This window comes from Larus michahellis, chromosome 3, assembly GCF_964199755.1.
Source record: "Larus michahellis chromosome 3, bLarMic1.1, whole genome shotgun sequence".
NCBI lineage: Eukaryota > Metazoa > Chordata > Aves > Charadriiformes > Laridae > Larus > Larus michahellis.
In genome coordinates, this window is record NC_133898.1 from 74,876,423 (window position 1) to 74,900,917 (window position 24,495).

At 41.3% G+C, this 24,495-nt stretch overlaps 1 protein-coding gene across 1 annotated transcript in view; it reads right to left on the reverse strand.

The window, feature by feature from the left end:
- Window positions 1–1,551: 1,551 nt before the first annotated feature.
- The window catches only part of CLVS2 (clavesin 2), a 54,203-nt gene continuing 31,259 nt past the window's right edge, over window positions 1,552–24,495 (reverse strand). The window contains exons 3-5 of the mRNA XM_074580842.1: window positions 11,832–11,942; window positions 8,798–9,018; window positions 1,552–2,969 (exon numbers count right to left, since the gene is read on the reverse strand). Coding sequence (XP_074436943.1) covers window positions 2,882–2,969; window positions 8,798–9,018; window positions 11,832–11,942 — 420 coding nt within the window. The 3' untranslated portion in view covers window positions 1,552–2,881. The remainder of the gene's footprint in view (window positions 2,970–8,797; window positions 9,019–11,831; window positions 11,943–24,495) is intronic.

Sequence of the window (24,495 nt, forward strand, 5' to 3'; positions counted from 1 at the left end):
GCAGTTACCACTGTCAGGATTTGCTTCAGCAAAATAAAAGCTGCAGCCAAGAAGATCTGTGGCCCAACTCTTTAACAGTGAGGATCTTAGTGAAAAGGTAGTTTTCTTCTTGGTGAAAGACGAGGTCCCAGTTAAACTATAATATATCCTACTTTCACTCTCTGGAAAGAATATATTAATACTCATTAACTTGAAACTGAAATCAGGCATCAGAAAACATTACATAAATTACATAAATTTAGCACATAAATAAAGGATTTGCAAACAAAAAAATGTATGAGCTTCAAACCAAATTTTAAGCTTCTTACAGTTGAGTAGATACACTTTCCTACAAAGATGCTCTGTGGGGATATAAAAGGCATTTGCATTTTCTGACCAGACAGCTGATCTACTCTAAAATCAGCGTTGTGCTGGTTTACAACAAGGTTTGGCCCATGTATCCAAAAGCATCCGTGAAGATTTTGATCACCACTGTGTCACAGTTTGCATACCTATGGAATACTGACTAAATCCTAAAGCCCTTACAAGCAGAAAATTTCTATTGATGTTAGAGTTTTATCTGATAAGGATTTAAAAATCAGATCCATGGCAATATACTATTCTACTGACCGTAAGTGTGGGCGTATAAAACATACATTCAAATATGGCACTTATGCAAACCCTAGAGACACACCTCACCTATCCAACATGATGTTACAAGGTACGTGAAAAGTAGGAGTGAATAAAATGGTATTTAAGAATTTATCAATCTTCCAAGTCTCTCAAAGCACAGAAGTAGTATTACAACCGTTTCTACTACTGAAAACTTGTGGGACAGACTGAAAAGACAATCAGGCTCCACATCTTTTCTCTTTGCATTTCATAACACGTATCATGAAAATGGAATTAGGAGAGCAGAAAGGCGATGACTTGTTCAGACAAGTTCCTGCAATGCGACGGCATGTTGGGGCTTACACTATTTATCATTGTTGCTAATGAACTGCGAAGTAGGAAAGCTTTATCTGTGTGCTGCCTGGGCTAATCAAGGGTGATGCTGGAAGGGACAGCGTTGCCTCAGCCCTGAGAGACGCCAAAGCTGCCACCACAGGAGTTACAGCTGAACACTGAGACGACACGCTTCCAAGATTTCACTCTCCGCTCTTTCTTAACTCATCCCAGCCTACTGAATCTTACAGCTGCAATTATGCTGGGCGAGGAGAGACGACCTACAACCGGTGACTTTGGAACTTCAGTGACCACTGAAGTGATGGAAGAAATCCTTTAAACTCTGGCGCTTGGGAGGCAGGGCTGCTGTGAGCCATCTCCACTGTGCTCAGTGTATTCTTAACTAACCCCTGCGTTGCCCCGACATGCTCTTACAACACCTCTAACTATTCAGATGTCTTGGTGGGCGCTCTGTGTCTCCTCACTCTTGATTGCAGAGTGAAGTCGTCGTAAGAACTGACATTCCTGCCTCAGCATGCAACAGGCTGCACACACATCAGCCAGCACACGACGATGACACAGCCCCTGCGTTTCAGCTGATTGACCCAACCCCCAGCGAAACCTGTTGCCCTTTTGAGGTAAAATGTATTTTTCTATTATGGCACATGTTCAATATATACAGTTACATTACAACCAAAACAAAAGTGTCCTAAACACATAGGCTGAGATGTTTGACTACAACTTATTCATATTAATCGTTACTTGGAGTGGGATGCTGTTGTTCTATGGAAAGTTTTACTACGTTACTAATGACATTGTCTCAATATACAATCTATAATATATCTAAGTACATTGAATAGGTATGATTTCTTGTATAAACCTTCAATTAAATATACCTGTCTAACAATGTCACCTTGTATGCTTGTCTGAGATTGGTAAAAATATATATATGTATCCAGTCTCCCAGTGCACAGGATTCAGTGATTAATTTTTAACCTCTGCTGCCAGGCTTTGCTTTCAAATATCGGTTATTACACTGTATTTAGAGAACTATTTCCTCATTCCAAGGGAGAACAGAGTTCTGGAAAAATTCTTGATGTGCACACAAAATGCAAGAGAAGTAACTCCAATGTGGCCCACATTACAACACCCAGATTAGGGTAACAAGCCAGGTTACTTGCAAACTGTAAATGAAAAGTTAAGGAAGAAATCTCACAGATCCATACAGCCAAACAACAAAGCTGTCAAACAGTTGGTTCCAGCTCATCTGTTATCTTTTTCACAATGCTACATGGTTTATGCTAAATCACAATCCTAAGCCACAATGTTATTTGGGAAATCAATTGCTACAGTTAGGAAATATCTGACTGATTACAGCATCTCCAAGTTCTTATATTCCCTCTTTATCTTTGCAGGCTACATGAGCATTGCAGACAGAAAACAAAACAGCAGTCAATACACTAGCTGCAATATGGCTTCCTATGAGAAGGACAACGTTTAATTGGCTTTGATATTTGTCCTTGTCCAGTATGTGTTTCTCTGTGTGTAGGTGTGTGCATGTGTGAGCGCGCACATGTTTTCTTCTCTTTTTTTTTTTTTATGGTGCACTTCACTGACATATTTAATAGTCACTCATTTCCATAGCATTTCTTTACCATAACTTACAAAGTCAAATTGGAGGATTATATTGTATTTACAAACAAGTTGGCACTTACAGAATAAATTACTGATTCCTCTTTATTTTTTATTTCATTTTATTTTCCTTTTTTTCTCCTCTTCTTTTTCACCCCAGGGCATCCAGAATTCAGGCAGAATAGTAAAACCTGCTGCCTGCTGCCATTATGCTACATTAACATGAGTAAATAGGATTCCAGCTGGTAGTCTCTTTCCCAATGGTTTGCTCGCTGCTGAGAGGCAGTGCCTTCCACCTCGGTTCACGTCCGATGCTCAGGAACTGTTAGTCAAGTGAAAGCAAAGGCTGCATGTTTTCTTCCTCATTCTTATCCATGCGTTTCAGCACCCCGGGATCCACAACCGACTGAGACCTGCAGAGGGATACCGTGTTTACTTGACATTTCTAGATCAAGAAAAATGAGGGTAAACCTCAGCTTTCTTCTGTTTACTTTAATTTCCGCCAGGGCTTAAAAATAATGGTATAGCATTACCCAAGCATCTGATCATGGCAGATGGGCAGAAAATACCCTTATGGAGTGATCACATGGCTCTAAAGGGCTCTAGTGCTGGTTTGTGGATATAGGAGCAAAAGGTGGAATAAGGTGGGTCTTCTTTTCTTCAGTGAAACAGGGTGCATCTCCAGCACACAACAGAGGGCCAACTAGGCTGTCTTTTGTACCGGCTTAAGCACTGATCCTCTCTACCAGAAGGTTATATGGTACTGGGCTGGTAGAGAACGTACAATGCAGCCACCCAGCTGGCTAATGGCATGCTGCAATTAGTGGCATGTGTTAGCTGGAAGCACAAGTTGCTCCTTTTCTGAATAGCTCTTAAATGCAACAGTGCAAGCTCCTAAGCCAACCCTAGGGAACCCTGCCATGGCCAGCAGGATTTCTGGAGCAGTGGACACATCTGTCAGACTCACTTATCAGCTCAACTGAACAGAGACGAGAAGGATGGTAAAGGCAAATTCAGTGATGATTGTAAAATTTCTCCAGATTTTCTGATTCAGCACAGAGGCATAACACTGATACTGGTACCCTGCAACAGCTATGTGTGAGGGGAAAAGAGGAAACCCCAGCCTCCAGCAAAATCAAAATGCTCTGTTAAAAACAAAGTCCCAAGCGTTAAGACGGGGTCTTAAATGACCTACGTCCCAGTTTGTCAAAAAGCAGACGCTTCAAGGGTACAGTAAAAGCAAACCTTGTTAGATGTTTCCCTTAGTGAGATGAATCTCATGCTAGAAATGCCCATTTCTCTTCCTTTCTGTAAAGATTTGAGCTGGCTAGAGCATATGTACATCTCTACAATGCCGGCACCTATTTTTGATCAGTAGAAGCCACTGCTGACTGCAGCACAGTGCTACAGATTTGCCCATTTGGAGGGCTACAGCACATAGAAAAACCTTTATGAATTCTGACCTCCCCTAAAACACAGTCAATCCCCCACTCTTATAAACTGCCATCATCCACTGAAAACAATGAATGAGGCTGGTAGCAGGAGACAATGTGGCCTTTCTCAAAAAATCTAAAGAAAATCTTCAAAAACACAAGAAAAAAACCCATCTGAATTAAAGCCTAGGTCAAAACTTGAAACACAAGGCTGTTTTCCAATAATACCACATTCTCTTACTAATGCTAAAATCAAGAAAATTAGCTTTAAAAATATGATGGTCTCTCTTGTGATAAACATAATTAAAGTTTTTTAATTAAAACTGTACAATAACCCTGATCTAGAATGCTGTCCAGTTCCTCAGACACAAAACTAAACCACTGAATTAAAAATGCTTCTTTTAAAATCCTCACAAGGCACCATTCCAAGGCAAAGCTGATTGATTGAAAATTTGCTGGTGGGAAGCTGTACTCCTGGAAAATCCAGTTCATCAAGATAAAAAGTACTATGGAAGCATACTAATTTCAAAGTATTCCACCTGAATGTAAGCACTAATAGAAGACTGAGCCTCTTCCTCCACTGCCAATGTTTGAGAAGCCAAGGTTTCCAGTTCTCAACTGGGGAAGTGAAGGCGAGCCAGAAAGGCTGCAAACCTGGCCTCAAATTACCAGTGAGGCAGTGTTGGACATAAATGCCCAGGGCCTCCAAACTCTCCAATGCCAAGGCAGATGCGAAAATGAAACTGCACAAAACCTGATCTACGGGTTGTAAGCTCAGGAGCCTAAATGCCTTGAAGAAGAGCGAGAAATAGTTTTCATTCAGTTTTAAACCAACATTTACTGTCATTTTTCATTTCATTCAGCAGCAATTCATGAATGAAGGTATGTAAAGCAAAAAAGGTCGGTGTAAGTCTATAGCACCTTCTATCCACGTCTCCCAAATAACTTTACAGACATTACTGAATTAATTCTCACAAAGCACAGCGGGACAGAGCTGTACTACAAAGCCCCATTGCAGACGTGAAGAACCAAAGTCACACACGGATACTCTGAAAAGCTGATCAACACCGACATCTGCCCTGCAGGGTTAGGTGAGAAGAGGATGCAGGTCTCCAGCTGGGTGCCTCAGCCATGAAAGCCACAGGTGGACACAGCCACAGGCTAAACACGACTGCTGAGACAGCTGCAATGGCGCCACGTGATGTGAACATGTTCTCCCCAGATGTCTGTGGTACAGGGGGGATTAATTCCTCCTTATCTCCACCACCCTCCCCACGACCAGCCTTCCATTCAAGTAGAGGTCATCCAATTCACCAAAAGTTCGAGGAGAACTGGAGGAACATCAGTGGTTCATGTGGAGGCAAAAATGAGTAACAAAGAAGTGAATTCTCCGCAGAATTGGTTTAAGAAGGATATTTTTTCAGAGCAATAAACTAATTTTAAAATGGCAAGCCAAATTAAACAAGATAATTGTTGGAGATCTGTTAGACACTTGTGAAATTTGTTCTCAGAAGTTAAGTCCTTTTCATTGATTTACTGTCATGGGTTTTTATACGTTAAAAACCTTCTTCTGCACTAACATACCACACTGAGTGTGGGTTTAAACTGAGAGAAACAATCCACCAGGAGCCAAATTCAGGTTAAGTTTATTTTTTAATGAAATAGAGTTTATCTGTTTTACCTTAACTTCTTATTTCTGTTTTAACACAGTCTGTGCACTTAATACATCGAAGCCTTGGGACTTTCTGTCCATCTTACTACTACTCCCTTCTACTTGGTACTAGCACAGTAAGTCTACTTAGTACTTTTTATCTCCAACAGCAGGGAAGGAGGATTCCAGCAGGTGCTGCAGGCATGCTAACTGAAAAAGAATGCGAAGAAGGTGAGGAAATTTCAGTTCAATATTACGTAGACACAAATTTCAACATGCTTATTTTCTGCAGTATGTCTCCCACTGTGTCAGCTAACCCAGACTGATGGAATGTCAATTTGAAGCTTACACTGAAGTGTAATTCTGCATGAAGGATTTTTCAAGCACAAGTTAAATGAGAATAAAAATTCTTCAAGAAAGAATGAAGAATCTGGTCAAACCGCTGTTTTTCCATTTAATAATGTGCCTGCCCAGAATAGTCTGGAAAAGTCTGCTCCAAAAGGTCTTGTCACAGCCCTCTCACACTTTATTTTTGCATCCTTGGATGAAGCTATTTACTCTCATGACTTCATTTCGCAACAGTAAGACTTCTGCATTTCAGCCCCTAAATTCCACCCTTCTCTCCAAGACAGCTTCTCTATTGTCACATAATTCTTGTATTACGGGCAAAACATATAAATGTATTGCTCACTCTTCCCCTTCCCCTGGCACTTTGCTGTCCCATTTTCTCCATTACTTGTGTTAATTGCATCTTTGTCATATGGCTTCAGGACGTTTTTTAACTTCGCCTTATCCTAATTCATTCCTATCCAGTCTCTTGCCATTTCCCACTTCCAATGCACTGTAGGTTTTTTCAACACAAAATCACAGAATCACAGAATCGTAGGGGTTAGAAGGGCCCTTCAGAGGTCATCTAGTCCAACCCCTCCGTCAAAGCAGGGTCATCTAGAGCAGGTTGGACAGGAATGCATCCAGGCTGGTTTTGAATATCTCCAGAGAAGGAGACTCCACAATCTCTCTGGGCAGCCTGTTCCAGTGCTCTGTTACCTTTAAAGAAGTTTTTCCTCATGTTGAGATGGAATTTCCTATGTTCCAGTTTGTGCCCATTGCCCTTGTCCCGTTGCCAGGCACCACTGAAAAGAGTCTGGCCCCATCCTCCTGACACCCACCCTTTAGGTATTTATAAGCATTGATGAGATCCCCTCTCAGTCTTCTCTTCTCCAGGCTAAACAGAGCCAGGTCTCTCAGCCTTTCTTCATATAAGAGATGCTCCAGTCCGCTGATCATCTTTGTAGCCCTCTGCTGGACTCTCCAGCAGTTCCCTGTCCTTCTTGAACTGGGGAGCCCAGAACTGGACGCAGTACTCCAGATGCGGCCTCACCAGGACAGAGTAGAGGGGGAGGATGACCTCCCTCGACCTGCTGGCCATGGTCTTTTTAATGAACCCCAGAAGACCTTCTTGGCCACGAGGGCACATTGCTGGCTCATGGTCATCCTGTTGTCATCAGGACTCCCAGGTCTCTTTCCACAGAGCTTCCCTCCAGCAGGTCAGCCCCCAACCTGTACTGGTGCATGGGGTTATTCCTCCCCAGGTGCAGCACCCTACACTTGCCCTTGTTGAACTTCATAAGGTTTCTCTCCACCCAACTCTCCAGCCTGTCCAGGTCTCTCTGTATGGCGGCACAACCTTCTGCTCTGTCAGCCACCCCTCCCAGTTTTGTGTAAACAGCAAACTTGCTGAGGGTACACCCTGTCCCCTCATCCAGGTCATTGATGACAATGTTGAACAAGACTGGACCCAGTACTGACCCCTGAGGAACACCGCTAGTTACAGGCCTCCAACTGGTCTCTGCGCCACTGATCGTAACCCTCTGAGCTCTGCCATTCAGCCAGTTCTCAATCCACCCCACTGTCCACGCATCTAACCCACACTTCCTAAGCTTACCTCTGAGGATATTATGGGAGACAGTGTCAAAAGCCTTGCTGAAGTCAAGGTAGAAAACATCCACTGCTCTCCCCTCATCCACCCGCCCAGACAATCCTTAAACTTCACTGCTTTTTTTCTTTTTTATTCCTATGGCAATCTCCTGTTGTTTCCTCTCTATTTTCCAAAAATATCTGCCTTTCAAACCGCGCTGTCCTCCCCAGTCTATACAAAATTTTCCAGCCAAAATCATCTTCCTAGCTGAGGACTCTGAAAAAATTTTATCCTATTTGATTTGCTTCCAGAGTCTCTCTCCCTTTTGCATCAAATGCCATCTCCTGAAAATGAATTCTCAGCTTAGCATATTCTGACTTAATTTTAATGACTTAATTTTAATATTGTTTTCTGTCCTGTCTATTCTTTTCTAATTCATTACTAGTGCTACCCTTTATGAGCTGCACTCTGACTTTTGCTGCACTGCTCAACTTTTTCTATCCCCCTGCTGTAATCTTTACCCTTTCTCTTCTACTGCCCTGGCAAGGTTGGACCAGGTTTATCCCTCCCAAGTGAATCACCTCACTGCTTCCACAGTTACTGGAGAGGTAACTAACCCCTTCCTATACTTTACTTCTTTTTGAATAGCAAAATGCAGCAAGCAATTATCTTCTCAAAGAGAAGAATATCAGAACACCAGGATGTTTGCCAGAGTCGAGTATAACAAGTGGCACTGGTTTTTGTCCTGGTTCTCCTCACTACATTTGCTCATGTTGTGTGCAGTCACTGTGACTGACAGTTCAGACGCTGTCAATGTCCTGGCACCTACAGGCTGGTGGATACCAGGCACCGGCCTATGAGATGGAGGAAGGTAAGAGTCATCATCACCACTCGACTGCATAATTGGCCCCAGTTGACCCTCTGCACCGAGGCTGACTGCAGCTAGCACTGTCTCTCTAATACATACTGTAGGCTGGGGTGACATATCAGCTTATTCCAAAAACAGTACTGCACACACTACCCATAGAGCACTGTAAAAATAATCAGCTGTGATGAGATCACAACTCACGTGGGTAATAATCAACACTATGGTCTATAATGAAGAGTGATCTTCTTAAGAAAGGAAAAAAAAAGATCCTTGTAATAAACTGAGAGAATTACCTGCAACTTCATAAAAGAAGAGGAAGGCAAATGTTAACCTCATGGCAATACTAGAAGACCACAGTACCTTTAACCCACCTTTTCATGGATTTGGGAGAGAGATCCTTTTCTATGTCCTTTGCAGGAGCGTTGTAAGAGTCCGCATTGCATTCACTGTCATCATCGTATTCATGGTCAAGCAGTGTTCTTGCCCACGTTCCCATGTCGTAGGGAGGCAACATTCCTCCGAACTCTGAAGGCAGGATCTCAGGGTGTATTAGCTGATGCAGGCTGTTGAGGTTATTACCATGCAGGAATATCTGTATGTACACATGCAGGTAAAAACAAAGCAGTATCACAAAAATCATCAAAGCCCAAATTACATCATGATTATTAGAGGATATTGTACAGTTCCAATTATCTGGCTGTGTTGGGCTAACCGAGATGGCCACCAATGCACACACTGCCTCTGCCTTAAGCACGGCCAGAATATGCTCATAAACCTATAAAGTGACTTCAGCATAAATGACTTAAAATGTTTGCAGCACGAGGGGCCTAAGGAGGGTAAGAACCGATGCCAGGTAACTAGCCAGACTGAAGACTGGACAGACAGACTGCCTATCTTTTGTTATTTGCTTTCCCTAATCCTGTGAATTAAATTAAGTAAATAAATTAAGAACATAAATAATAAATGAAATTAATATTCACCATATACATTAAGGAATATTTATTGACTTTCAGCATCCAGCCATGAGTTCTATAAATAAGATAAATAGTGCAGTGTAATGAAAACTCCACTGGAAATGGAAATATTTTCTTATTTAATATGGTGATACTACTAACTACCATCAGTACTTCACAATATATGAAGTATGTAATAATAGTAAAATAATTTCTGTGACAAGAATGAGGGCATAGTTGGTGGACAACTTGATATTTTCCATCAATGTTTTGGTAGACTGATTTTCCTATATGTTTTACAGTTATATATATGTCTATTAATATGCCATATGAATACTTGTATTTATGTTTATCTTTAACCTTATTGTTTCTCCTCAGAGATCTGGAACATGTGACCAATGAGCACTAGAAACAGAGCACCTCTGGATTTGGACAGCCTTCTCCCACAGACACAAGGGACCTGCAGACTTTCCACAGGAGGAAATACCTGCTCTTGGGTACGGCTACACAGCTCACAGCAGCTATGTCTAGACTAGTAAGTAAGATGGGCCAGGATACACCCTTTGGGACTAGGAGCAAGTGCCATGGCACACAAACATCCATATGGTTAAACTTCTTTCATCTCCAGAACAAGCTCACCTCATCCATGCTGCTCACTGGTCCATGCTGTCTCCAAATTGTTCCTGGGCAACGTCTTAAGAAAGCACCAGCTGGCACCGGCCAGTGCCCTGCCAGCAAGTGTCTGTACAATTAAACTGGAGGAATGGCAGTGCCCAACCCTGTGTAACTGACTAGCACAGAAGCAGCCAGGAAGGCAAGGTAGGATGTTGCCTCCTAGCAGCTGTAGGCTGCCTCTCGGTCCCCACGGGGCAGGCAGGGGTGCGCGCACAGACAGACCTCAAGCGTTATCGATTCACATTCCACTTCCCCTTGCAGGGACTTCTCTGGACAGCTATACCCTTAGCATACTGATCAAGAGGTAAATTCAAAAGACAAAAAGACCAAATATATGCGTCTTGTACGGCTTATTTCTGCCCATCTTCCAGTCAGCTGTGGAGATGGGAAGCTTAATATGACATATATTAAAAAATAAAAAATAATCCATGATAAATGCAACAGACAAATAGTGAGCCTGCTAAAATTCTGAAGAGAATGCTGCTGGGTTTGGGGTTTTTTTCACAGTTATTTGTTCTGTCTCATGGTTTTTTTAAAGCTGATTTTAAATTTTATGTGCTGGGCATAATTTTCACATTTTGACATTAAGTTTTGGACTCTAAAACCAATATTTAACCACCTGACTACTACTTTTTGGTATTCAGTATTGACAAAAACAGTTGTAAAAAGTCAGCATTTCTAAAAATATATGCCATTGATTCAGGTGTCTAAATAAAAAATTAGATGCTAACTGATAAGCACCCATGTTCAACTGCCTTGTCACTTATTTTTAATGTTGTAACACGCCCATGAGCTGTACTTACTCCTTGGTTATGCATACACAGTACTTGACTGAAAAAGGCCCCGTATCTGGCACTATAATGTTCTTTGTTGAAGCTGCAGTCAACGGAGTGCAACTGAATCCTGCAAAATGGGTCTTCATTTGCATATTTATAACAGATATTACATAAAAGGCTTTGTGATCTATAGTTCAAAATCTGTGAAAACCAGAGGCCTCTCCAGCATAATCTGTCAGTAAAAAACAGCTAAACACCAAGGATCATTGTGGCCTTGTCGACTGTGTTTGAGGAGAGAAAATACAGAGCTGCTTAGAAAGCTGATCCCATCAAAAAAAAAAAAAAATCTTCACATTCTTTATATTGGCTCTGTACATGATGCTGATTGTGTTTTCCTGGATGACAAACTTCCTGTTACAGAAATAATATCATTCTATGTGCTATCACCACCAAGCTCTAATTTAATTGCACTGATGCAAATGCTGCAAATTCAGCAACATCTCAGAGGCTGCTCGTGCTTATGCACAGATGCATCCACACAAATTTCCTTTCATTGACTTTCATCCAAATCAGTATTTGCAAACTACGATACACCAGCTGTGTATTTTAGTTCATCCTAATGTCAAGGAAATCACACTAGGAAAGGACTTCATACTCACTACCTCTGCTCTTAAAAGACAGACACAAATAATTTTAATAGAAATTGAAATGAATTTAATAGAAACTTAATAGAAGCTGTAATGTTGACAATAATTTTTATAAAACCCAGGAGAAAGCATATGCTTACATTTTAAAATATACTTAAGTGCACTGTTTGACTGTCTTCTTAAAGGATAATGCTGTAAAAGTTCCTAAAACAGTTAAAGATGCATTTAATGCAGATGTATTTAAATACTTTCCACCAAGAGCAAGCTGATATATTCTGTATATCTACTTTATTAGAGTATGATACATCTGCTGACTGTAACTGCCAGGTAATGGACAATTAAACAAAAGAATACCCTTTTTCGTGTCTTCTCCTTTAAAAAGGGCCGTATAACTGTGTAGAGAGCATGGATATACCACGGCTGATTGACGAAATGTATTCCTCCAAACCGAGCCGGGAAGCTGTCCTGAATGTCACAAAACAAATACATACAATGTGAATTGACTCTTAATAGAAGTTGCACATGCATCAAATCTTTTTTTTTTTTTTTCTGAATGCTTTCATTTCAATAATAAACCTTAAACAAGAAGAAACATTCTTCAAAATTGTATCCTCTCAGTTGTGTCCACTCAACTTCAACACCAAGCAGCAACATGCCCTGGAGAGAGCAGGGAGGAAGCGTACTGAGACAGCTGTGGCATTCAAATAAAGGCACGTCATTTCTAAACTCCAGAAATGCTTTAAACATTAATGGTTTGCCCATAATCCATCTATGCAATATATTTTTCTCTTTTCCACTTCTACGGATTTCATTCATTTTTAATAGTAACCATCTCAACTCTTCCAGCGTCATTGAAGAGCACTAGAAATGTCCTTCGTTTCCACCTTAAAAAGAAAGTGTAAATCTAAACTACTATTTAAAATGTCTCCAATATTATCCATATTTCATAAAACTGAAAATGCATTAAACATGCTGCATAAACTGTTATGCAATATCCATGACAGTAATTCTCGTCACATAGTCAGGGGCCTTTTGGGAGCTTAAATGTAAGGATAGCACATCTGTATTGAAGCAATGACTTTTCTTGCTGAAAAACACAAGGGGCAGACAACTCACCAGGAAAGATTCTGATTTGCATTTTCAATTTCTAAGTCAAGAATATGCCAGAGGGTTTGGCAGTCTGAAGAGGGCAGCCACTCTGCCCTGGAATACCTTTGCCAAATTCACTGTGTGTCCTCATTTTGTCTTTGCCTGGTTGATCATACGCTCAAACAATGCAAAAAGCTGCTGCTGTCTCCCAAGTTGCCTGGAGTTACAGCACTGAGCAAGGAAGCAGGAGGAGTAAACAGGTACGTAAACTGATGCATGTCCTCTTTTGTTTTCAGGGGTTATGTCAGAACCTTCTCGGTGTTCAGGTATACAGGCTTATTAAGTGAATGGCTTTCATCTGAACCCTTATTCAACAGGTGGCCCCCTCTAGGCAACCATGGTAGTCACCTAGATCAAAACCAGATTCCTCACAACAGCAGCAATTCCAATCTCTGGCTTTACAATACAGGTACAAACAAGGACATGTTCCCCAGCTACACCTCCTTCTCCTCCTGTGTGGATGCACTAAAGGCAGCTTCAGGTCTGTGTCAGTGGGATCAGAGGCTCGAAAGAAGGCAATCAAACGGTGAGATGGGGCACTTCGTGCAGAGAGATCTATTTTGTCTCCTCTGGAGACAAGATAGCAGGCCACGTAGAAGCATTCAACAGCCTAGATATAATCCACATTTGAAGCATACTGATTTAAGGCCATACAGCACACAGCAAAAAAACGGCCAAGAAAAAGTCATAAGCTATACCAACCCATCAAGAACTTAAGGAAGGCAGGAACTGTAGGAAGGAAATCATCAATGAAATGTTCCCAGATAGGAATATGCTTTGAAAAAGTGCATATGCCAAAAAACCTCCTTAGTTCTGTGTACAGAGTTGTGGAAATAACGAAGCCTCTGAAGGGGTCACTCGCTCCTCTCAAAAGTACCATTCAAATACTGGCAGGAACGCCTAACCCCAGGGTTTTGTACATGAGGGCGCCACCTGCCTCCAAATTGCAACAACTTGGTGGATTACCAGATGAAATATTTTCCATCAAGGAGGCAACGCCTTAACAATGATCTACAGGGAGGATGACAGCTACATCACACACCACTAACATCTGGCTGGCCACAGCACAACAGTCAGTGCAATTAACAGTCTGTTTTACAGATTTTCTCCAGAAACATTTGATTAACAGTGGCCTTGAAATAAAAAAATCCAGTTGAAAGACTGTGTTACAGAAGCCTCATCTTGCTAAATGCCTAGTTCCTGTCAGTGCCGACTAAACGTCAAACAGGATGGTTGATGATTTGACATGTAATTCACCCAGTTCAATATCGTAAATCCCCAAACACCATTTTGAGAACACAACCTCTGATGTACAGAAGGTAGTAAATTATGTCCCTATCACAGCAACCCCACGAATCCATTAGGAAGGATAAATCACTGGATGACACCTTAACCTTTAGTTGCAGGAGATACCATTCATCTGCAGAAGGTTGTCTTGATTTGGTTTGTGATGGCTGCTGCTCCAGCAAAGAACTCCGGTGCAGCATGCTATGTAGCACGCACAAAAGAGCACACACTAGAGCTGCAAAAGACATCTTTTGCTAGTTTCATCTAGATGTCTTTGAAGATATCTTAAGAGTTAACTCTGGAATGGTAACTGTGTTAAGCCTCATCGGGGTCAAACGCTTTTTATAATGTGAGCATTATGGAAGACAGCAAAGCAAACTGTCCGTTCCTGGCTGCGTGCCTTCCTGCGTGATTTTATAAGCTTTTAAATTAACGTAAGTGCCCCAAAACTTACACAAACCAAGTTATGAAATGTTTGCTCTATATTGCTCAAAAAATGTCTCCCACAGAAATTGAGGACAATTTGTGAATGAGAAGATCTCAACAGGCAAACAGCCACGCACACACACAGATTCAGAGCCGAGAGCCAAAGCTATTTGTATTCTACCGCGGGCTCAGAAGGGATGACTTGTCAATACTCAGTGTCTTTATAAAGATATTAAATTTCTAGCAGATAAAAGGAGTAGCTTTAGAAAGTACCACTTTGACACCTCCACTGTCTTTTCCTGCATCTTGGAAACAATGTACATGGAAGATCATGAATATATGTGGAATGATCCTCAAATAGAAGATGCCACTTGATATTAAAAGCCAGTTTGTCTCCGTGTTTTTCAGCAATTCTAAAGGCATTTTCCATAACTGACTAAAGAAGTCAGGTATTTATCAATTTCTGTGAGTGAACTGAGGCGCCCAAATCCAGAACCACTTCCTAAGGTGCAATTAGGAACCCCCAATACTTGGGCCTGGAGAGAGAAAGGGTGATTTGGTCACAATGATCCTCCACTCTACACAGTGCTGGGACTAGAATTCAAAAGCTGCTGAACGCAGATCTAAAACCCAATCTCAACAGCACCTGGTGAGAAAATAAAAAAGTGGAATAAGCAACTACAGCTGCTGGAGAAACAGGTGTCAGAAGGTTGTCTGGCTCTTCTCAGACGGATCTGACTTCCACATGGGGATTTGCCAGACAGATGGCCAGCCTACACCAACAGCAGGTAGGAATTTCTTCCAAATCATTGATTCTTGTGGGTTTTTTGCATAGATTAAGTCACAAACGTGGTGGCAGCCACAACTGCCTCTGCAGACATATTGCACTTCAACAGAAAAGTCTGTAATCCATGAATCACACGAATGCTAAGTAAAAGGAATCACATGAATGCTAAGTAAAAGGAATCCCATGCCAGAAAACAGTAAGAAATGGAGATCAGCCATGAAGCGAGCTGTACATTTGACTGGAAAAGCAATAAACCTGATGGGGCATTACCAAGCCACTAAAAAGAACTAATTATATGTACACAGCGTGTGGATTTTTTTAGTGTTCACAATGACCTCTGTTTATGCAGCAGACCACAACCTAAGCGTGCCTCTGTTGAACACAATTTGGGACGTGGCCATGCCACAGACACAGGCAAGCACGTAGTTACTATTAGGGACCACAGTCCTCGCCATACAAGGCTTACAAGTGACAAATAATAGCGGGCTGCCAAGGAAAAGGCAGGCCCCTACACTTCTGTTTGCAGGACCAGGAGACTGCCAGTGCACGGCAGTAACTGACCTCTCCTCGATCATCTATAAGTCACCATTGGAGAACGATCCCAAGCAAACCGCCTCACCGAGTTTCCATCTCTGATGTCATGGTTCCGCTCCCTCACAGCACAGCAGTTTTATCTCTCTGCCACACATCACTCATCCAACCTGTCTTCTCCACAAGCTTCCTCTCTCAGGACCCAGCCGCTGTTGCCTGCTGCCGCCCTTGGCACATGCTAAGAAGCCAGATTTCTGCTTGCTGAGCACCACATCCCACCCTGTGCTGGACTCAGCCATCACCTGAGCCAGCTCTCAGGCTTTCATAGAGGGTCCTGCTCTCCGCTGCGGCCCGCAGAAAATATTACAACAAAACCAGTATATGACAGTTTCAATAGTACCTAAGAGAGGGAAGTGACAAATTCCTAATGAAAAACAGCGTGAGTCTTAGTGGTGTCAGAACTGTTATCACAGAGATAATAAAAATGGCCCACCTTTTTCATCATTACTAAATGCAAAAAATTAAAGAACTTCTTAAAACCCACAGCATTCTCCACACCTTGGGTATTGTGTCTACCTATAAACCTACTTTTAAAGCATTAGCCTCCCCCCCTAGCCGAAATCAGTACTGGAGTCAAATTTGTTTGTACAGCTCTTAGAAGTGTAGTCTTAGAAGCCGCTGAGACCACTGTGTGCCTGAAGGTGCACCGGCAGCCCAGCCACACCAGGGTCTCACAAGCGTGCTGCGCATCACCTGCAAACAGCCCTTCCGGAAACACCTTGCCACATACTAACACCACAAGAGTGCTTGGGAACATGTGCTCTGGGGTCATGTTTGAGGGTTTGCTGTCCTTATGGGTAGTGAAAGTGTTTTGGCGGACGGTCCAGAGACACCCTTCAAAGGACTGTCTAGACAAATATAATGAACGCCGTTTACTAAAGGCTGCGTTTGAGTGCTGTGATGAGTTCAGGCCATAGCATCTGCAGGCGACAAGAGGCTGCAGAGTCAAAACTGGGAAAACTGCATCTTCCTAACAAAAATCACAAACTGAAAGATAGCATATTAAATTAATATCTTAAATGTCACTTGAGAGTTATTCCTGAAGATAACAAATTCAGGTCTCCTCCAGCTATTTCAAAAAGTCAAGCACTTCAGGGAGACAAAAAAAAATCATTACGATGAACCAAAAAAAGTACCTTCATAATGGAAGGCTCCACTAGAAAGACACTGAAACATTCTGTCTGATGCAAGATGCACCACGACTAAACTTAATTTTTAGCACGTTAAAGAGGAAATCATGGAAAATCACAGAAAGAAAAGGCTCTGATCAGAAAGAATATTTCACTTCCTTAATACTCCAAGAGTTGAGTTACCAGAGGAACCAAGAGCCACAGCCATCCACATCAGGAAAGGAAACCCAAGTCTTACTCCCAAACTGTAAGTTTCACTGAAGGTATGAAAGAGTAAGGCGTTCCTAATACCAAACTTCCTGCGGGCATCCATCCATGACAAGGGTAATTGCAATGCCTCAAAACAAAATAACCTGTGTGTCCAGACTGATCACCTGTGCTCAAGGCATGACCTCAGACTGGGACCCTATCCAGTGGTATGGTAGGATGATGAAGAGACTGAAAAGTGAAAACGTGCAGTCTAAAAGAGTTTTGATTGTTTTCTTTATGAAAACAAATACTGGAAGGCAGATGCTATCTATAAACACACTAGGGAGAATAAAGAACACTGACACCCAAACAAATGAGAACAAGTTCATCATGAACACAGCTAGACTGGAAAGCGGTGGACAGCTTTGAATCATCAAATATCCAACAAGTCTGGGGGGGAATAAGCAACCTACCTCATTTTGAGACAAAGATTACTAAATTATGAAGAAGCTAAGCTTCAGGTTGTCTGTAACAACAGGAGACTTCACCTCTGTCCCTCTGTGTTAAAGCCCTTTAAGGTTCAGATCCAAAAAGAATTTCAGGTTTCAATGGTGACTATGACGTTTTTCTCTCCGAGCTTGAGCTTTTCATTTTTATTAAACAATGTTGAACCATTTCTAAGACAAACAAAAAGTGCCCAAATAAATTTTTGTTACTGTGTTCAACCAAAAGAGCACTACCTAAAGGCAAATTAACATCATTCAGTGACATTCCTACAAAATAAGATTTAATTATCTAGAACTGGATGTTGTCATTTTACTAAGAAGCTTCCAGTGAAGCAATTTGACTTTTGGCAGTCCTCCTTTTCATTTCTATTAGTCATTTTATCTTACAGCTCATATAGAAATATGTTAAATTGAATGAGTTGAGAAGAGAGAGAGATGGTATCCATCCAGTGAGAATATTGCTCTTTTTATTGAAGTATCTGTTTTAATTTCAAATAATCTTCCATCTTTCACTTCAATATGCTACTCATAAAAATTATATATTGGTTAAATTAATTAGGTGGATAGGGATTTAAAAGCCATCTGACAACACGTGTCTGCATGTTTATATATAAATATAATAAAATTAAAAATCTACATAGATTTTGTGCTTCCACTATTTGGATAAAGGGCTCAGATCACTAATTTTTTTAATTAGAAGGGCTTGATAAAGACAATATTTTGTATAAACCCTCTAATTTTCATTTGGAATTACTTTATTTTTGCAAATTAACTTCAAGAGGTTTTGGCCTGATTTTTTTAAAAGTTTTAATTAGAAATTGTGTGAAATTCTTTTAGCAATTTTTGCTTGTTTTGACAGGGGCTTGGGGGTTTGGGTATTTTATTTCCCTTGTCTCATTTGTTTAGTTTGAACCTGGAAAAATGAAGGCCTTAATTTTAAAGAGGAAATAAAAAATGCTGTTTTGCGAGGGCAATTCTGTCTTCAACTACAAACGCTGTATCTTTTTTAATTCTAAGTAACACTTCATTTGGAACATGAGATATTAAAAAGGCAGGGGGGAATCAAAACGCAAACCTTTTCGCAGCATGATGCTGTTTCCAAATTGGCAAAACCAGGAAAAAGTTAAGAAAGATGGTAGAAGCAGGTTCTTCTATACTGTTTTCTTTTCCTGTGATGAAAATCATTCTTTACAATAGGCAATTATCAGATAGTGATTTCTTCTGTGGAAATTCCCATAGGGGGAGAAAAATCCATTTTCCAGGCAGCTTGTGAATGTCTTATTAGATTAAGATTACAGATAAATGGAAAAAACACTATACTGCAAACCGCTGTGCATAAATATAGTAACAATACCTTCATAATGCTGGTGGAATAAAAATAATGGGCAAAATTACTGTTCGTAAAAATGGCATACTCTCATTCCTGAAGGCAAAAATCTTTGGCCAGGGACTGTAGAGGAGGAAATGAAATGCCACACCAGCATCTCAGCTTGTACCGTCCTCATCCTGAAGTCACCCTCTGTTTGTCAGCGAGGCTACCCTGATGCCCTAACTGCCCTTGGCCTCTGCAGAGACCCCTGACCACAAGACTACTGTCATGATGCTTTTCATCATGTAGAAAGCCTCCACGGCCCTGAGGCCATTTCAGAGAGGAGCATCAGTAGTTATCAGATAGCCCCTGCCTTGTGCCCAACTGCGTCCAAACGTGAGCAGGCTAAACAGTACCTTACCTAGAATTGCCTTAGGGGAGCTACACTTATTTGGTCTGTTTTATTCAATCACAACGTGATCTCTTGTACTCTCTCGCATTTTCTTCCTAGCAAAAGGAAGGAAGGGAAATCTTAGGATAATGTTAGGACAACGACTGAAAGAAACAATGACAAGGAAGAAACCACAGAAATAAGATAAAATTGAGGAGCAGAGGAAATGAGAAGAGAATAAATTAATTCAGGGAGGGATATAGAGAAATTACTATGATGCACAAGAGAAAAACATATTCATCACGTTCCTTTTCTAGGCCCTCTTCAAAACTTGCACAGAAAGGCAGGGAAAGAGAAATGTAAAGTATTCCTACATGGAGGACCCAAGTTTTATAGTCACGTGTCAAAGACAGATTTTGCAGACTTAAACTTAAATAGGGTAAGTAAATATCAAATCTTATGCCTTCCATATAATTTCTGCATATCATCCCAACTGAAACTTTCCCAGAAGAACGAAGGCCAGTTTATGGACTTTTAATTCTGGATTGCCTTCAGCCAAGATTTGCAAGAAACTACATCTGAACTGACTATCCTCAGCGGTATATCAGTACAGCTGTCCAGGCAATGGGGCACACGGGTCTGCAGGTGGATAGGGTGAACAGAGATACTGCACAGAGGCAAAAATCCAAGTTTCCCTGTTGTGGAAGCTTTCAAACAGCATTGCGTAGCTTCGCAGTGCCAACAAGTTACGGAGTTAAAAGATACCGATTCTCCAACCAGAATATTCACTTTTTTCCCTGGAAACGGAGAACCTCTGAACTGTTGTCTACAATTTTATTATCCCAAGCTCCCCCAAAAATGCGACTCTCAGTTTCACACAGGATGCATTAAAATTGGGTTACCACTTTATCAGTTTCAATTTACAATTATACAATAGACTGAAAACCGTAGTGATTCAAGAGTTATTTCATGAGCCATATGTTTCCTCATACTATGAGGAATCAATCTCCATCACTGCAGTAGGCACTAAGAGCAGTAATCGCTTTAGCCATCCAATTTTAATCTGCCACTCCATGCAAATGAGAGTCCTGAGAATTTAACTGAACTGTAAAATTGGAGGGATAGTGATTTAAGAAAAATCAGCTGAGGACAGCCACTGAGATCTAGAATGCAGCATAATTAAGCTTTAAATTACTGGGGAAATTGAATAACTGACTGGAGATCCAATAATAAGTATTATATTTTATTAAAAGAGAGGTATCATGAACTATGCAGCATACAAATTTTCAAGAGGTCAGTTCCCAGCAGCACAAAATTATTTCCAGTTCCAAAAAGTGTTCAAATAGCTTTGTCATAATACAGAATGGAGATTTATTTCAGCCTTTCAGCTTCAAGAAGGCCTCAGTCTGAACTGCTCAGCTACATTTTATTTTTACAAAGGTGTGTGAAAAGATACCGTTTCCTACAAGGTAACTCCACCTCAGCCTCCCTCTTCTGCTGCACTGCTGAACGACTGCTGGTGGTATACACACGAAAAATGCTCTTGGGAGCCCAGGGAATTTCAATATTGTTTGAGGGAGAACTGTCATTCCAGTTATTACTCTGGAGGATCGTAAATCACTGTTGCTGAATTCTAACTTCAGACATCAATCCCCTGTCTTTTTAAAGCCATACAAGCAAGGCTGCCTCCGTGTTAGCTGATATGAAGAAAACACTCCCAGTAAAAAAACAGAGATTCACAATATCTGGGCAAATAAATAATTATTTGTTTTTATCATACATGTCTAGGACAAAGCTCATATGTTTATTTTGCTATCAGTATGTGCCAGTAACGAATAAATGTGATGCTAGAATCTATCCTAAAATCACACTTTCGAGACTCTTGAAAATTCATATCCAAGCAGTTGGAAGATCAAAATCAGAAATGCAGATCTCTTCTTGCTAAGACAAAAGTGGAACCTATGTGAATGTTTTCTCAGCAGTAGCCTCATTCCATGTTACATGGATATCCACAGAGAAAAAGAACTGAACTCTCAAACCACCCGGAGTGCCGGGTCCGGTGCTGGGCTCCCCAGTAGAAAGCAGACAGGGACATACTGGAGTGAGTCCAGCAAAGGGCCGTGAAGATGCCTAAGGGAATGGAGCATGTCTTATATGAGGAGAGGCTGAGAGAGCTGGGACTGCCCAGCATGGAGGAGAGAAAACTCAGGGGGGTCTTATCAATGTATGTAAATACCTGAAGGAAAGGTATAAGTAGCTGGAGCCAGGCTTTTTTCAGCAGTGCTCAGTGACAGGACCCAAGGCAATGGGCGCAAATCAAAACACAGGAGGGTCCTTCTGAACATAAGGAAACCACGTAAGAGTGCACAGTTATGAACAAGTCAGACATTGATGAAAAATATAAAATCACTGAGGCTACATGAGGTCTTTTTAGCTGCTATTTTCCAAAAAACAATTCACTTCCCAAAGCTGTGCTATTTTTGAAGTTCATCACCAGCCAAAGCAACCAATGTGATGACAGACTTCTCAAACTAAATAAAAAACTGATTTGCAGGTAGATGTTAATAGTTACCCTATGCAATGCACTCAAGCTGCTTGGCTTGCTTGAGATCGCTCATCTTTTCATCACAAATGACTGACGAAAATGTGCATGGCTTACTCCACCCAAACGAAAGCTTACCTTCCTTGAAAACTTGGAAGCTTTGTGCATCACACTCTCTGAACCAGGATTTAGAAAATATAGCCGCTGCCAATCTGCCTGCACAACACTGAAGAGGCTCCGTTTCCAAAGGCTGGGAACGAGCCCCCGGTTCTGGCTCGACACCCACCTGCGAGCCCAGCTTGTCACACATGTCACAGAGGGCAACGCAGGCAGCTGACAGAGCAGGGAGAGCCTGCAACACTCTGATTAGCTCCGCTCATTAACAAAACCTCTAGGAAAGAAGTTCAATTTCCATTTTGAGGCTGACTGTTTGGTGCCACGCTCTTAGCTCTACCAACCTAATAAAGGGTAGCTGCATCTGAAAGTGTATCTTTTTCCAAATATAGCATTGTTTAGCAAAAGATACTGCTGTTGCATATGTGGCATCTTTAAATATTTGTAACTATAGTTTGTAAAATGTTCATTGCTCTACTGTTCAAACGTCATTCAAATTGTATCACCTACTAAACCAGCGTAACCTATTTTTCACAGACAGCTTAAGAATGTGCACAAAAAGATCCTACTTCCCTCTCCTTCCTTTCTACTTTTCTGACTTGGCCACCTTCTGACATGCAGCCCTCTTCTACAGCATGGCTTAAATTTTCCGCTTTCTTCTATTACTGTCACTCCAATGTTAGTGGTTGATGCTAACAGGAGAATTAAACCTGCAGTACGGGGACGATGACATATGGTATGCCTGAATGGACTTAATGGAAGGCAGAGACACCCTGTTGGCTGTCGCTTGCTTCCCATCCATTAGCACCATGCCCTGCACCATGCCATGCCATCCGGCACATACATGCTATTAGTCACACAACCGTGCAACCATCGTCCACTTGTCATTCATGCTACAGCTGCAGATGCCCCCTGCTGTGACCGCCCCGCGTACCTCAAAAGGAGCCTGAAAATACAGAGCTCCTCACTTCAGTGAGAATATCATTAACCGTTAAACCTTAAACAAGCTTCTACCCCCGCTTAACTGAACAGTCAACAGTCATTCCTCAGCAACTAAGAAAAGTGACATGTGACAAGCCGAAGCAAAATCAGAGCCGATGTTAATGTAAGTAGACACGGCCTTTTCCAACCTGTCCATTCGAAAAGGGATGCAGTTGTTGAGGGTATCTGGAGAGCACGTCAAACAGCTCTCACACCTCTACAAAAAATTGTTTAAGCAAGCAAAACCTTCTGTTAGATACTAACAGGTGTGGGTTCACAGCAAGAGACAAATGCAGACCCAAAGTGTACAACATTTGCTAGACATCAGGTATTTTCAACTGCCAATGAACAGAGTTGCATCGAAATCTAAAAAGAATGTGTCAAATAGAATGTGTGTGTGTCTGTGTCTTTGTATAAAAATCATTACGCCTCAAACATCAAATTGATCTCTTAAACAATTTATTACCATGGAAAATTTGTCAGTTTCCAGTAGCCTATTCACTTTAATTTAAAATAGATTTAATAGCTCAGACTATCAGCGTAGGACAAAAAAAGGAAGGCATTTCCTATCTAGGAACCAGAATCAGTTCTTTGTGTCCTACTGGTAGATCAATTATGTATTAGAGCTGCTGCTGCTTGACTTTTAATCCACATTAGTTCACAGACCTTGAGCAAATTTGATGCTACCATATTAAAAAGGGAAAGCACTGGAATAAGCTATACAGGAAAAAAAAGGAAAACAGATCAAGCAAGGGGCCAATTACTCAGCCAAATGCTGGCAATGGAGAGACAGGCTGCCTACTGCCAGCACACAGGGAAATAAGGAATGCACAGATAATCCATTTAAATTCTCTTAAATGTAATAAATCCCACTTGGAATAACCGTAAGATCATTATTAACATGTTGCATTGTCACCCTTCTTTTTGGCAATTCAGGCAAAGAAATCTGCTGATGTGTATATATATATGTACATTGTAGTACTATAGATCTATAATACCTGTTCTCTTCCTGAATGAACAACATTTCAAGCCACATTCTAGATCTCAGAATCCAGCTGTATGCTTAGCCATTTAAAGATCCTGGCTGTGTACTTACTGAAATAGATAATGTAAAGCTTTGCTCATTTTGGAGCCCGGCTGATAAATCTTCACACATAGCTGAAGCATTAAAAAGTCTTCCATTTTCTAAACCCAAATTCCTGCATCATCACATCCACTACAGCCTTTCAGCACTAAAATTAAAAGCAGCACGAATATTTAAGTGTTTTGTGATAAGAATGCAGTAGCTAGATCCGCCAGTATACAAAAGGCAAAGGCAACCTTAGAATTTGAGTTCACTGAAATACAGGATGGAGGGGAGGAAGGAAGATGTAAAAATAAAAGGGGGGGACGGGAATTATCTCAAAGTGCTTGTTAGCTATAACCACTGCCCTAGGAGCTGTAGTTTGAGTGCTCTAAGCTTCCATTTCCTTACAAAGACAACGTTATTTGGCTGAAATATTTTTCCTGCGGTGCACAGCAGTGTCTCCTGGAGACAGGAACAGATACAGCCTAGAGGTAAATGGGGACGTGAGGTGTCTGAATGCTCCTCTCAATACTGGCAGCCTTCCCAAACC